The 15,160-nt window shown below is 58.1% G+C and overlaps 1 protein-coding gene across 4 annotated transcripts in view; it reads left to right on the forward strand.

Moving 5' to 3' along the window:
• Window positions 1-13,146, forward strand: part of TSPAN14 (tetraspanin 14) — a 52,741-nt gene extending 39,595 nt beyond the window's left edge. The window contains exons 3-9 of one of the 4 annotated variants that reach the window (XM_014466369.2): window positions 1,668-1,718; window positions 3,266-3,412; window positions 4,964-5,134; window positions 7,591-7,716; window positions 8,891-8,935; window positions 10,432-10,551; window positions 11,539-13,146. In XM_014466369.2, coding sequence (XP_014321855.1) covers window positions 1,668-1,718; window positions 3,266-3,412; window positions 4,964-5,134; window positions 7,591-7,716; window positions 8,891-8,935; window positions 10,432-10,551; window positions 11,539-11,610 — 732 coding nt within the window. In that variant the 3' untranslated portion in view covers window positions 11,611-13,146. Of the gene's footprint in view, window positions 1-1,667; window positions 1,719-3,265; window positions 3,413-4,963; window positions 5,135-7,590; window positions 7,717-8,890; window positions 8,936-9,420; window positions 9,900-10,431; window positions 10,552-11,538 lie in introns of those variants that run through there. The other 3 variants (XM_023764520.1, XM_014466368.2, XM_023764519.1) reach the window with 3 other exon arrangements.
• Window positions 13,147-15,160: the final 2,014 nt, after the last annotated feature.

Below are 15,160 nucleotides of genomic sequence, written 5' to 3' on the forward strand. Positions count from 1 at the left end.
GTGCCCAAAGCTGAGTGGTCTGTGGAGAAGGGAATGACCAGCTCTTCGGAGCCCAGATGAGCCGAGAAGAAAGCCTCCACGTCCAGCTTTGAAGAGGGAGTGAGACAGCCGGGACTCGGGGATGGTGGGAGGGAAGCCTCCAGGATCCAGTGGGCAGTGACCGCTCACCTTCAGGCTCGCTTACCACCTGGGACACTGGGGAGAGGAGGAGGTTGTGCCCCCCACCCCCACGGTTGGCATTCTGCTTGGCCCGTGCTCCCCTTGGTGAAATAGAGGGATCAGTCCCCCCAGGGCTTCTTCACTTGGGGTCCACAGGCTATGAGGGAACCAGCAGTGAGAAGTCAGCCCTCGGAAGTTCCCTCCAAATAGTGGGCATGCCCATGTTTTCTGAAATTGGCTGCAGAAGAGGGTAAGAACGCCCAGGGCTTGCTTTCCAGGTTCTTCTCTTCCCGTCCGCAGGCTGGCGGTGGGCTGCATAGGCAGGGACGTCCTGAGCTGGAGAATCCATGTGGGAGAGGTGAGAGCCGTGGAGACACCGGCTCTGCTCTTTCCCACGAGGACCTGATAAATGGCAGCGAGTGCCTGCGCGGTGTAAGGGAGTGAAACGGGAGGCTGATGATCTGCAGACCAGGAGGTGTTTGTTTCATGTGGGAAAATCCTCCCAGTTCAGGAATCTGTGTGGTGTTTGGGGGGTGGGGGTGCACTTGAGGCAGCCTAACCCCAGTGGGTTCCTGCGGGTGGCAGGTCAGGGATGGGGCCTGCTGCTTTTCTGGGGTGGGCACGTCGCTTAGCTCAGGCCTATTTTAATTTAGTAACGAAGGACCCGGCATATTCCCAGCACACGTGTGCCCAGGGGTGGGGTGGGGGGCAGGCTCCGCAGCTGCTTGTGTCTGTCCAGGCCTGAGGCCTGGGGCCTGAGGCGGGTGGCGGGGTGGGGCGGGGCGGTGCCGGGCTGTGCAGTGCCTCCACTGCACGGAGCCTATGGAGGCACCTGGGCGATGTCGTAGACACAGACCGCACTGAGATGGGGTGCTTGTGGAATGGGGACAGCGGCCGTGGCCTGCCAGTGTCGTAGACAGACCGCACTGAGATGGGGGTGCTTGTGGAATGGGGACAGCGGCCGTGGCCTGCCAGTGTCGTAGACAGACCGCACTGAGATGGGGGTGCTTGTGGAATGGGGACAGCGGCCGTGGCCTGCCAGTGTCGTAGACAGACCGCACTGAGATGGGGTGCTTGTGGAATGGGGACAGTGGCTGTGGCCTGTGGGTGTCGTGGACACAGACCGCACTGAGATGGGGTGCTTGTGGAATGGGGACAGCAGCCATGGCCTGTGGGCTCTGACTCTGGCGTCTTGGCAGGGCAGTGTGTTCTGGGGGCCCCTGCCTGCAAGTGGAGCTGGGGGGCTGAGGAGTTTGTTTAAATGCTCAGGGAAGGTAGGTGTGGGTCATCCAGAGCCTTACAGGCGCCTTGTTCTGGGATCCAGACCCTGTCATCTGCAGGGCCCAGGGGCTGCCGGCCCTGATCCGCCAGGATGGACATGAGCCATTGCCCCTCTACTGCTGGCCGTGTGGCTCCTTCTCTGAGAAGCACGTTCATGGTGCTGGCTTCCAGCCTAACTCTCTCTCTCTCTCTCTCTCTCTTTCTCTCCTCCCCTCCCCCCTACTCAGTTGGCTGGAGTTGCCTTCCTGGGAGCCGGACTGTGGGCATGGAGCGAAAAGGTAAGTAGCTGTCACTAGGACCCTGAGCATCGGACAGCCAGAGCCAGGTTGGTTCAGCGTTCACGGTCCCTTCCTCCCTGACAGGCGTTTCTGTGCCAGGTCGTGATTTGCAGTCATTCATCTTTCCTGAGCCAGTTCTTGGAAACAGTTAGTGAACTTAGAAAACCGCTTCCTCGCTAGGGCCGGGCTGCCAGGTATTGAGCTCTGAGTGTGGAGCCCTCTTTCCCGTTCCTGAAGCTCCAGGTCGCCCTGGGCTGGTTGGCAGCTGTGTCCGGGGCAGGTCCGTGCCTCTGGGAGCAGGAGGGTCCCTGTGTTTATTCCTGAAGCTCTGTCCAGGGAGCAGGGCTCTGTTATAGGCCCCGTGGGCAGGGGCAGGTCCTGTGCCCTGTGCACCTCCTTGCCCAGCCCATGGAGGAAGGTGAGGAAAGAGACAGGCTCTTACTATCCAGGACAAAGGGCAGTGGGAGCTCTGGGGAGGGTACTAGAGGTGGTGCGCCTTTTGCTGTGGGTGGGTGGGTACTGGGGAGGTGGTGAGGGCTGAACAAGGCCCAGCAGGCCAGGCCGGCAACAGTGGGAACTTAAGGTTTCACCTCGAGCCTCGGGCCCAGGGCTCTCTTTCTTCAGTGGAGCCTCCAGAAGGAGGAGGTGGGAGGATGGGAGGGCTTTCTTGCCTTAGGAACTGGATAAGGCCTGCCTTTGGGTTTGGGCACCTACAGGGTGGCCTGTGAACCCCTAAAGGGCAGGAGCTGAAGTGCACTGTCCCTCTGTCCTAGTGACCTGGAAGCAGGTGCAAGTCATAGCCCATAGCGCCACCGTGTGGCCACCTCTGGAATAGCAGCAGCTCAACCAGGGCCTGGTTACCCAGCTGCCTAGTTCCCCCTGGGTGGCCTAGTCTGGCTGCTGTTTTCTCCTTCCTCCTTTGAATCCCATAGAATTGCTGTGTCCGTTTTGGTTGCCAGTAATCACATGTGACTATTTATATTTAAGTTAGTTATAATGAAATACACATTGAAATTCATTTCTTCAGTTCCCCTGGCCACATTCAGGTGCTCAGTAGCACACGTGCCCGGTGCTGCCATTTGGACACTGCAGGTTTGGTGCCACCGTTGCCACGAAGTTTCATGGGCAGCTGCCTCCTGGCCTTGTTTCCACGGGGGCGCTCACACCGAGGCCAGTTTCCTCTCAGGATAATGGGTTCTCCGTCAGTTGAGTGCAGTCAGTTGCCAGATGTCTAGAGGCCAGGCCGAGGCTCCGGCACCGGATGCGCTGACCACAGGTCTCAGGGCCCCTCGGGGCTCCCCTCACCCCAGGCCTAGATGGAGACCAGGAAAGCTGCTTGTGAAGGGCCGGGGGCTGAGGTGGGCAGGGATCTGCTGGGCAGAGAGGTCTCTAAGGGCAGGAGGCAGGGGCCACACGCTCGCTCGGCTTGCTAATGAGATGATTGAGCCGTGCAAGGCAGGAGCCTGTCCTCATTCAGGTCTGCACACAGCCCAGCCACCCGGGACTCCCTTTGAGGCTGATCCTGCCCTGCTCTCTGCTTCTTTCAGGGGGTGCTGTCCGACCTCACCAAAGTGACCCGGCTGCATGGAATCGACCCCGTGGTGCTGGTGCTGATGGTGGGCGTGGTCATGTTCACCCTGGGGTTTGCTGGCTGTGTGGGGGCCCTGCGGGAGAACATCTGCCTGCTCAAGTTTGTGAGTGGCCCCAGGGGCGGGCGGGGGACGCGGGGGGGGCCTGCTGGGCAGACTTTTTCCTTATCTGGGCGCACTGGTTGCAGCTCTTACAAGCCTCCTTGGGCCCTTTGTGCGCTGCCGCCCCAGATGGTAAGATTTCAGGAAACAATCCGCGGAGCAAGCTCCTCGTCCCCGGAGAAAGAAGCTGGCCCCTCTGTTCTCAGCTCCCAGGGGACGGAGTCTGCTGCCCACGCCCTCCCCTCGCTTGCCTTTTATCTTCCTCCCCAAGTTCTAAAGGAATTGTTTGTTTGCTGCTCACCTTTGCCCTTCCTGGCTGAGATCAGGAGATGTTGTCAGGGACATTGGGAAATCACTTCCCTCCTCCAGGGTGTATTGCATGTGCTGGCGGAACAAGTCCCCAAGAGTTTAGTTTTATATTTAGATACTCTTTCATTTTGAAATGCATTCCGTTAAATAGCACCTGATGGGGAAACGACAGAGTTGTGTTTTACAACATATTATTTGTTGAATTCATTAGATTAAGCTTCCTCTTTCCTGAGCTTAACGTAAAAGGCAAAATTTGTGTGGTTTTTCCTAATTTTTTAAAAAAAATATATATTATTGATTTTTTACAGAGAGGAAGGGAGAGGGATAGAGAGTTAGAAACATCGATGAGAGAGAAACATCGATCAGCTGCCTCCTGCACACTCCCCACTGGGGATGTGCCCGCAACCAAGGTACATGCCCTTGACCGGAATCGAACCTGGGACCCTTGAGTCCGCAGGCCAACGCTTTATCCACTGAGCCAAACCAGTCAGGGCTCCTAATTTTTTTAAAATATATTTTTACTGATTTCAGAGAGGAAGGGAGAGGGAGAGAGAGATAGAAACATCAATGATGAGAATCATCGATTGGCTGCCTCCTGCACGCCCCCTATTGGGGATCGAGCCTGCACCCCAAGCATATGCCCTTGACCAGAATCAAACCCACAACCCCTCACAGTCCGCAGGCTGATGCTCTACCCACTGAGCCAAGCCGGCTAGGGCTAATTTTTTTTTTCTTTCTTAAAAGCATTATGTTTTGTATCTTGCTTCTGTGTGACTGGAGATTCCATTTTGGGAGGCCTGTGTGCATGTGTGTATGTGAGTGCATGCATGCGTGGTACCCTCTGTTCTAGGCTGCAGTAAGGCCAATGAACAGGTGGGAGGGAGGCATGTGGACCTGCGGCTGTGTGGGCCCTTCCAGAATGTCACCACCACTGTGGCCAGGGGCTTTGTGCAGTGGACTGTCATCTACCCCCCACCGAGCGGCGCAGAGCCCTGCCAGGAAACTCACTGTCCTGTGGAGTTCTGTGCCCTCAGGCAACCTGTGTGCCTGTGTGAGCCTCGGCTTCCTTCAGAGGAAATGGCTGACACAGTGGCTTGGAGCTTTCTCACAGTTCCTCCCATGTAGCTCTCCAGCCAGCAGTGCTGTGGTATGGGGAGGCATGAGCTAGTGATGAGGGTCTCTGGGCAGGCGGGTGGGTCCGGCCGAGGTGCAGGGTGGTGACTCCCGCTCTCGTCTGGTCCCCAGTTCTGCGGCACCATCGTGCTCATCTTCTTCCTCGAGCTGGCCGTGGCCGTGCTGGCCTTCTTGTTCCAGGACTGGGTGAGGGACCGGTTCCGCGAGTTCTTCGAGAGCAACATCAAATCCTACCGGGACGACATTGACCTGCAGAACCTCATCGACTCCCTTCAGAAAGCTGTAAGTCCGCTGTGGCGCCCTGAGGGCCGTGCTTTCCGGGCATGCGTCTGTGTGCTGCTTGGGAGCCAGGCTGGGGGAGCCTGGAGCGGGGCCTGGAGGGCCGCCTCACCGCCGGTCCGCTCAGCTCTGCCTGCTCATGGTTGCCGGGCAGTCCAGGCTGGCTCTTCGTGTGCCCTCTCCCCTCTGGTTTGGGCAGGCAAGCCCAGCTGTCCCCGTGGCCACCCTCCCCCAGGAGCCCAGACCTCTCGATCCCTGGCCACGCAGGTGGCTGCATCCCCTGGGCACTGTGGGTACCGAGGGCCAGGGCTTCTCCTCCCCAGACAGGTGACTCACTGTCAGGCTGTTCCCGTCCCCTTCCTCCCAGGGACCTTTTCCCTTCCTGTTTGAGAGGCAGAGCTGCCTGGAGGAAGCTGCCTCCGATGGAGAGGAATGCGACCTGGAACAGGTCCCGGGGGGTTGTTGCCTCAGCCGCCCCAGGCCGGCCTTTCCCCCACTGGCCTCTACGCCCCGGGCTGTGCACCTGGAGGCTGGGACGGGGGACCACTCCTCGCCTCGCTGGCCTGTGCGGGTTCCCGCGTGGTCTGTGCTCTGCCAGAAAACCTACTTCTCAGACACGTTTTGTATGGAACACATTAGTTCTGGGAAGAAAACGAGTTAGGACGCATTAAAAATAACTATGATCTGCTCTTAGTATTTACCTAAACTTGTTTACCCTTATTTCACGGATCTTGGGATATCGCCAAACCCCGGTCACATGACCAGAGAGAGAGCCTTCCTGGGTTGTGCAGGGTGACCTGTGTTAGTCCGTGGAAGTCACCTTGCCCGGCCATTTTCTTTTCTTTCTTTCTTTGTTTATATTTAAACAAAGAAATTGTTTGGCCATGGGTACTGGGGCAGGCACCCCGTCTTCCTCTTCCACTGCGAGGTCAGGGGTGGAATGTCCCCTCCCCAAGAAATTCCCACGCTGGCCCCCCTACTCCCACAGGAAGAGCTACATCTGGGGTGAATGGGACACACCCCTGCCACCCCGCTATCTGGGGCAGCTACCAAGAGAACCCCGTCTGTCTGAAAGTGTAAAACCAACCCGCCAGGGCGCCTGGAACCTTCTCCCGGGCTCCTCAGGGCCAATGACTCAGCCACTTATAAAAAGTTTTGATAAAAATGTACAGCGGTGGGACCTGTTGTTCCTGCATCTTCACCAGCAGCGGGGCCACCCCACCCTGGTGTTTCTGGTGTAAATGACTGAGCTCTGCGCTTGGAACCGGGTTCACTGAGTCCTGAACTAGGAGGCTGCCCGCAGGGCTGCCCTGGCCAAGGAGCCGCGTTCTCCGTCGCAGCGACAGCGGCCGGGGCCCAGGCTGGGCGTTGGGAGCTTCCTTGCAGAGTCTGTCCCATGTTGCTCTGTCAGACAAACTGGGATATTAATTGTCCCGGACTTTGCCTTTGGACCACGTCTTCCTCTTGGCCTCGCCCCAGCGTCGCTCACTGGGCCTTTGTTTCCCGCATCTTCTTCTTGTCCTTGGGCAGCAAGCGAAGCCCAAAGGGCAGCTGCAGCCATGGCTGCCTCGACAGGATCATCCCAGCCACTTCCTGAGGTTCCTCACGGCGCCTCCCGCCAGCGCCGCGTCCCTTCTCTTCCTTTTCCAGCGAGCTGGCGGCTCCTCCCCCACTGGCCTGAAACATGGTCGTTTCTCCATTGTCTTCCTTTCCTTTTAAAAATAAAATGTCCCTGAGGTTTTCAGTGAATCGTGGAACTCCTCCTGGTGAATATCACGTTAGAGCAGCTGGAGTCACGGACGTGGGGGTGGGAAGGTGGGCTTTACCTTACGAGTAAGAACCCGGAAGCCGGGGGTGTGAGCTGCAGCGCCGGGCAGGTGTGGGGACGGGGCTGCTCCTGGACGGTGCCGCCGCACGGTGCTTCCCTCGGGGTTGGTTTTACACTTTCAGACAGACGGGATTCTCTTGGTAGCTGCCCCAGATAGCGGGGTGGCAGGGGTGTGTCCCATTCACCCCAGATGTAGCTCTTCCTGTGGGAGTAGGGGGGCCAGCGTGGGAATTTCTTGGGGAGGGGACATCCCGCCCACGAGGTGTTCCTTGGAGGAAGAGGACCACACCAGGGTGCAGAGGCGCCTCCGAGGACAGCGAGACACCTGCTCTGGGCCGAGGTGGGAAGGGAGGGAACGCTTGAGGTGGAGGGGGCACCGGAGCTGGGCCTCTCTGCGCTGGGCCACGGCGGGGCACATGGAGCCAGCCTGTGGGATCCAGCGTGTGGCCGCAGTTTCCTTTGTAAAGGGCCGCCTGTCATGTCGCTCAGCATCTCTGCGCTGGTGACGTCCGGGGGCTGGCCCTCGGTGTGACAGGTAGAGGTGCACTTAGCCCTGTGTTGCTGAGACCGACCCTGTGCTGGCGGCCACAGCCCCGGCCCGGAGCCCTCATGGCCCGTCTTTGTGCTGCAGAACCAGTGCTGCGGGGCGTACGGCCCCGAAGACTGGGACCTCAACGTCTACTTCAACTGCAGCGGTGCCAGCTACAGCCGCGAGAAGTGTGGCGTGCCCTTCTCCTGCTGCGTGCCGGACCCCGCGGTGAGTGGGCTGCGTGCTCTGGGCTGCGGCTCCCCTGCAGATGGACGAGTGCCAAGCTCGCCCTCTGTGCACGGATAAATTCCGGAACTTTCCTGCACGCCCACCCTGGCTCCAGGGTTCTGGGTGAAGCAGGAGAAAACCAGTATTGTTCTCCCTGAAGGCTCTGACCTGGGTGCCTGGGCACGATGTTCTGAGTGTATCCAACCTGGTCCGCCCTCTTCCCTCTCCCTCTACAGAGAGAACGCTCGGTTCTCAGATAAAGCCGCTCAGTTCTTAGAGAAAGCTCATAGGCGCAAGGGGTACGTGCCACCTGGGGTGGCAGAGCATTCTGCTCTGTTGTTTCTTATTCACCTGCTTTCATGCCCAGCCCACAGCCCAGCCCTTGGGTGTCAGAAACCTGGGAAGGAGCAGGGAGTGTCTGCCAGGCTGAGCCTGAGCGGGACTGAGCCCTTCACAGAACGTGGTTGTCACCACGGGCCTGGTTCCCAGCACAGGGAGGGGCGAGCTGACCGGTGGGCAGGCCTGGCCTGCCGCCTGCTTTTGTGTGACCTTCAAGCCAAGAATGATTCAGCCACTTATAAATGGTTGAAAAATTTTAAAAAGGATAATATTCTGTGACACGTGAAAATGTAATGTCAGTGTCCATACTCCAAGTTCGATTGAGCTGTAGTCGCCTTTATGTTGGCACTGGCTGCTCTTGTGCCACGTGGCCACGGCTGCACGGCTGCCACAGGGGAGCCAGGGTGCGTACTGTGGCGAACCTTTTGAGCTCGGCGTGTTAGCATTTTGAAAAACCCTAACTTAACTCTGGTGCCATGTCACATATAGACATTTTTTGATATTTGCAACCATAGTAAAACAAAGACTTCTATTTTTGATATTTATTTTATATATTTAAATGCCATTTAACAAAGAAAAATCAACCAAAAAAATGAGTTCATGTGTCACCTCTGACACGCGTGTCATAGGTTCGCCATCACTGGTCTAGCCCTTCGCACGGGAGGTTGGCCCGCCCGTCCCAGCAGGAGAGGCTGGTCGGCAGCCGAGTCGGAGGACGGCAGCCATGCTGGGATGTATACGGGATTTGCTGTGTTTGGCTGTGACTCTTCCAGAGCCTCTACCACCAGCTTCTCAAGGGAACAAGAATGACCGATGTTTTCTGCTTTTCTTGCAGCAAAAAGTGTTGAACACACAGTGTGGCTATGATGTCAGGACTCAGGTGAGAGCCCAGATAACTGTGCGTCCTTCTGGTTTGCTCCCCGTGGTGCAGCTTCCTGACGTAGCAGGGGCAATTGGAGAGGGAGGACCAGGGAGAGGGGCGCGGTGGCCGGCACACGCGCCCTGAGGGGCGGCGCGGCTCCCGGAGCAGCATGGCTGTGATTTCAAGCCCCGTGAGCTGTCATCACAGAACCTCGCAGTTGCTACATTAGTGGAAAGAGAGCAAACAAAAGTTCGGGGACAAAGACTACATTTCAAAAGAGATTTCTTGGGGCCCCAGGGTGTCTGTTATTGAGGGGTTCAGGATGCAGTGGCAGGAGCTGGAGGCGGGTCAGTCCTCGGGGCTTTCTGCAGGCCACAGGGCGTGTGCGCCTGGCCATAAGGAAGTGAGTCCCACACCAGCCCTTGCTGCGGTGGCCATGGGTACTGGGGCACGCACCCCGGTTCGAGAGCCTGAACCCTTCTGCACTGACCTCCCCTTCACAGAGACGGGCCCGTACCGACAGCAGCTTCCAGTTAGGAATTCAGTGGCGTTAGGTGCTCGGGCTGCCAGAACACAGCACTGCAGGCTCCGTGGCTTCCACAGCGCATTGATTTTCTCAGTGCCGTGGCGGTTAGAGGTCCAAGACCAAGGGCTGTGTCTTCTGAGGCCGTCTGCTCCTCCCCGAGTCCTCACCTGGTCTTCCCTCTGTGTCTTGGTGTCTTGATGTCCGCTTCTTCAGGACACAACCGTATTAGATTAGGACCCTCTCTAGTGACTTCATTTTAGTAGATCTGCCTCTTTAAACACCCTCTTCTACTACAGTCACATTCTGAGAGTTAGGACTTTACCATGAACTGTAGGGGGACACAGTTCGACCCCTAATATCACTAAAATGAGTGAATGTTCCATCAGTGTTGCCACAGTGGAGGCTGATGGGTGAGGGCAGGGCTGCTTGCTGCAAGAGGAGGGGGTGCGGGGTGAGTGAGGGCGAGTGGGGACAGGTAGGGGCGGGGTGTGCATGCTCTGCCTCCACTAGGGCTTGGGACCAGCACAGTCAGAATCGGGGACTACCTTGGTTTTATGATGGACTCCAGGGCTGTGCCTGTCCCTGCAGGCTCCGGCTTCTGGAGCCACTTGACTAGGACTGAGGGGCACCCTCGGAGAAGCCACTGTCCCTTCTCTAGCCAACGCCTCTGACTCGGGAGCCCCTGAACCCCCTTCTCCCAGTTTCTTTCTAAAGACACAGCTTCCTCTCCAAGCATGCGAGCCGCCCCCTTTCTCAGGTGTGGGCTGTGGGGGGCTGCACAGGTTGGTCTTTAACTCTGTGGAAGCCCAAAGGAAGGGGTTAAAGGTCATGGCCTTGGCTAGGCAGGTTATTGACACACACTGCCCAAGTCCACATTCCTCCTGGGGTTCTGTCTGCCCTGGGCACCGCTGCCTGCTCCCCAGGGGGCCCTGTGCAGGGTGGGGACGTCCGGGTCCTGGGCTCAGGGGACTGTGCTATCTTCCTGCAGCTGAAGAGCAAGTGGGACGAGTTCATCTTCACGAAAGGCTGCATCCCAGCGCTGGAGGGCTGGCTGCCTCGGAATATCTACATCGTGGCCGGCGTCTTCATCGCCATCTCCCTGCTCCAGGTCTGTCCCGCTGTCCCTCGCGGCTGCACCTGTTCCGTTGACCCAGATTCCACAGGTGGGAAGGTGGTGGTGACCAGGGGGCAGTGAGAGTGGGGTGAGCAGGCTGGCGAGGGTCTGGGAGAACTGGCAGCAGAAAGTCAGGAATTCACGGAGTCAGAGAAAGCGGTTTTCCCCGGCGTGCCCAGAGCTCGGGCGAGCAGCCGCAGCCCTGGCAGCCTCTGGGACCAGCCTATGGGGCTGCTGCTGCTGTTAGGTGCAGAAACACACCTTTTAGAGAGCGTTTGGCTCTGGCCTTGCCTTGAGGCGGGTGACTGAGGGGCCTGGGGCCACCAGTCGCCTCCCACACACTCCTCCCTCCCTCAGCAGCGAGGCAAGTGATCTCAGCGGAAGGCTGGGAGACAAGCATCCAGAAAAGGAAAGAAAAAATTTACTTGTAAAGTGGGCAAAGGAATCAGTACAGAGGGACCGGCTCATCAAATACAAACCACAAGAATTTAAAGGGGAGGATAAAAAATAGAACTTCTAAGGTGACCAGGGTCACATTCGGTGGAAAAACATCAGTCTTCCCACCTGATTATCCGGGCCCCGAGGTCAGCCTCAGAGACCCGCAGTCGGATCAGGGCCGCCTGGGCTTTCTGGGGAACTCGGGTTTACGGAAACGTTTGGGAGGTATTATCTGGGAATCGGAACCAGTCAGGGGGAGCCTGTTTTTTCTTTGTCTAACCCCGGGCACAGGTGTGTCCCTTTGCCTCTATGGTGCCTGCTGGTTGCCCCTTCAGGGTCCGGGGGTGCAGCCACACGGGCCCAGGGCTCACTTCACTGGTGGGCTGGTCTTGCTTTGCCACATGCCCCGCGGTTACTCTTGCTGCGTCCTCGGTGCCTGGGCAGGAGTGGCAGTGGTTGCGGCACCCGCCTCGCCCTGCCCACGGGGCCCGCACCCCCTTGGTCCCGCGCTGACGCTGCTGCCTCTGCCGGCCTTGGTTTCAGATATTCGGCATCTTCCTGGCGAAGACCCTGATCTCAGACATCGAGGCCGTGAAGGCCGGCCACCACTTCTGAGGAGCAGCGGGGAGCGAGCAGAGCTGAGCCACGTGGAGGCCAGAGCCCTTCATGTCCACTTCACGTCCAGAGGGAGCGAAGCGGCCGCCCCGCCAGAGCCAGCACCGTCTTCAGCATCAGCGTGGCGTGACCTCTGACCCTGCTTGCTGGTGCTGAAGACCGAGGGCCTCGTCTTCACCCTCTGAACAGAAGGAACTTGTGACCGGGCTCCCTGTGGGGGTCGGCCCAGAGACAGAATAGTCTTTAGATGGGGGTGGCGACCGAGGGACCGGCTCCTGTGGCTGCCAGGAGGGTTGACTGGGCTTCCTGGAACCCAGTGTCTGCAGGCGCCCTGGCCCCTCACCACTCGCGACATTGGTGCTGGCCCGGCGGGCAGCCGTGTCCTCTGTGAGTGGGACTTGGTTAGGGGACCAGCAGGCATGGATAGGGCTTCTCCCCGCAGCAGAGGGTGCTGCCTGTAACGGGATGGGGTGGCAGGTGCACCTCGGAGGCTGGCGGGTCTGCAGGACCCTCAGCCGTGTCCAAGCGCAGGAAGCCTGAGCGTGCGGTGAGCCTGGCCTGCTGCCCTCCCTCCCGGCCGGCCGAGTGCTGCTCCAGTCTCCTCTGCGTCACAAGGACAGAACTGGTACCCGACCTGGAGGCTTACGCCCTGGAGGCACGAGGGACTGAGACGGGGCTCTTCTCTGAGACTGTGCTCTCCTTTTCTTAAAGCGTGTAAATAGTTTATTTATAGGGGCAAGAACGTTCTCACTCCATCTGTATTCCTCGGGCCTTCTCCTCCAAGCAGCCTTACTGTGTCTGGGACTGAAGCCATCCCTTCTAGTTCCTATGAGTGTCTCCAGAACCAGCCCCGTCCCGCCAGCTGCTCCTCTCCATCCCCACGACCCAGGTGCACCCAGCCGCACCCACTGCCCTCCCCGCTCGCTCGGCCGCACTGTCTTCTGGTCTTGGTGCTACTGAAACTGTCACCTGGAACTTGAATATGACTCTTCCACTGCGAGGTCAGGGAGCTTCGCCCAGCTCCTCAGGCCACACGCTGAGGCCGCTTCCTGCAGAGAGCTCGGGCCAGGCCTCGGTGCCCACCCCGGCTGCAGCTGGGGAGAGGCTCGGGACATTCTGATGCCAACTTTTGAGGTGACTCCTTTCTCCCCAACCGGGCTACCTGTGGCCACCCCGCCCGCCCCTCCTGTCAGGGCTGCTCTGGGCCTGCTCTTGGATATGAAGTCGTTGTGTGTGCAGAGCCCTAGGGACAGCGGGCAGCTGCAGCTCGGGCTCCTGCTCCTCTGGGTCGGGTACCGGTTCTGTCCTTGTGCAGCGACTGAGTGCCGCCTCCACCGCCTGGCCGGGCGCGCGTGCTGCTGTGGCGTAGCTGGTGGGTGTTTGTTGATGATACTGTTATAATGTTTTCCCTTTTTTTTTTTTTTTTTTTTTTTTTTACAATTTTTCCTGTAGACTAGGGGAAGAAGAATGCGTTTGGGATGTGTGATGCTTTCTTTGACTGCCAAGCTCTTTTATGGAATATATCTTTATAATAATGCTGTGGTTCTGGTGGTTCTTGTTTGGGTCATATCACATGGCATAGGCAGGATCCGCAGCTGCCAGGGCACCCGGTGGGGCAGGGTGTGGCGGGACACGACAGGAGGGCGGGGGTAAAAGCCCCCATCGTTGGCGCACTCTGAAATGCGTTTTACCGGGTGGTTTAAGACGGCTGTCCTCCGTGGAGGTTACCGCTGGCACCGGCAGCTGGTGGTTAGCTCTGCCTGCGAGAAGCCCGGTGGAAGAACTTGACTTTGGAGGCTAGAGGAAATGCTGGTTTAGGTCACTGTCCTGCCTCAGGCAGGATGGGCCCGGCTACCTGGCTGGGGCACGGAGGTGGACTCTGCCTGCTGGCCTCTCTCTGGCGGGGTCACTGGCGTGCCCACCTCACCAGGCACCTCGGAGCCAGCCTGCCTGGGGAAGTGGAGGCCCCAGACCTTCCCTGTTGGTGTGTGGCACCAGCAGCTCCTGGCCGGCTCCGTGGTCCCGTTTATTCAGGTAGACCTGAGGGATAGACCCCTTACAGACCACAGCCCCGTTCTCGGGCAAGGCTAGGGCTGGGTTTGTTTTCCAGTTAGTTTATTCAGCATTGAGGCCATTTTTAGCCACCTTGTCGGACTCTGAGTAGATGGATGAGAACAGAAAAGAAGCCTAGAATAAGGGGTACACATGTGGGGGTCCCCAACAAACACGGGTTCTATCTACAAAGGGCCTAAGCAGCCCTCTGGTCACCCCCCAACCCAGCTGCCCTGGGTTCCCACCCACCCCTGTCCTCATAGCTGTTTGCAGAATGTTCTACAGCTCATTCACTTCCTACGGCTCAGAGCGCCCCCGCGGGTGCAGCCCGTCCAGGGGGCAGCCCGCGGTCACGCTGCCTCGCAGGACTGACCGCACGCACGAGTGACGCCCGGCTCTGTGCCAGGAGGGAGCGTTTACAGCCCAGGTAACAGAAACCCGGTTCAGATGGTCTGAACAATGAGAGGAGGGTTTTGGCTCCTGAAACTGGAAAGTCCAGAGGTGGGGTGAGTTTCGGGCTTGGTTTGATCTGAGTGGCTCGGTGACGCCAGCAGGATCTGGTTTCCCATCTGCTGTGCCTTCCACGGTGTCCCCATCACCCTGGGCAGAGGGGAGCCCTCCGCGGACAGCCTCGGGCCTGTGGGGGGGCTTGTGGTGCGACCCCGTGCGTATCCGCCCACTGAGCCAGGTGGCAGGGGCCGGGCACCAGGAGGCCGCCAGCTCCTGTTCTGCTTCGATGGGTGGATGTTTGCTCTTTCCAGCAGTTATAAAAACCCTATAGGCCCAGCCAGTGTGGCTCAGGGGTTGAGCGTCCATCTATGAATTAGGAGGTCACGCGTTTGATTCCTGGTCAGGGCACATGCACGGGTTGCAATCTCGATCCCTGGTGGGGGGTGTGCAGGAGGCAGCCGATGGGTGATTCTCATCATTTATGTTTCTATCTCTCTCTCCCTCTCCTTTCCTCTCTGAAATCAATAAAAATATGAAAAAAACCCAATAGTATTTTACTATTGGAATTACTTTTTAAGAGGGTTTGTAAGAAAAACATATTATTATTTTGTTAATCCTCATCCGAGGATATTTTTCCCATTGATCTTTTTTTTTTCTTAGAGTGGAAGGGAGGGAGAGAGGGGAGGAGGGAGGGAGGGAGGGAGGGAAGGAAGGAGGGAGGGAGGGGGAGAGAGAGAGAGATATCAGTGTGAGAGAGACATATCTATTGGTTGCTTCCTGCACACGCCTGACCGGTAAGTGCCCTTGACTGGGAATTGAATCTGCTACCCTTCTGTGTGGAGGCTGGCCCTCTAACCACTGAGCACACTGGCCAGGGCAGGAAAACCTGTTTTTAAAGGAGTTCTCCTGGAAGGTGGGCTTATATTATAATGAATGGGTACTCAGGACTGGGCCATAGTTGGTCTGTGGTGAGGTTGCCCTGAGCATCTTTGATATACAAGCTAATTCTGGGCCTAGGGGGTGGTTGGGAGGGGGTGAGGCCTCTTTA

The sequence above is a fragment of the Myotis lucifugus genome, unplaced genomic scaffold (assembly GCF_000147115.1).
Source record: "Myotis lucifugus unplaced genomic scaffold, Myoluc2.0 scaffold_335, whole genome shotgun sequence".
Lineage (NCBI taxonomy): Eukaryota > Metazoa > Chordata > Mammalia > Chiroptera > Vespertilionidae > Myotis > Myotis lucifugus.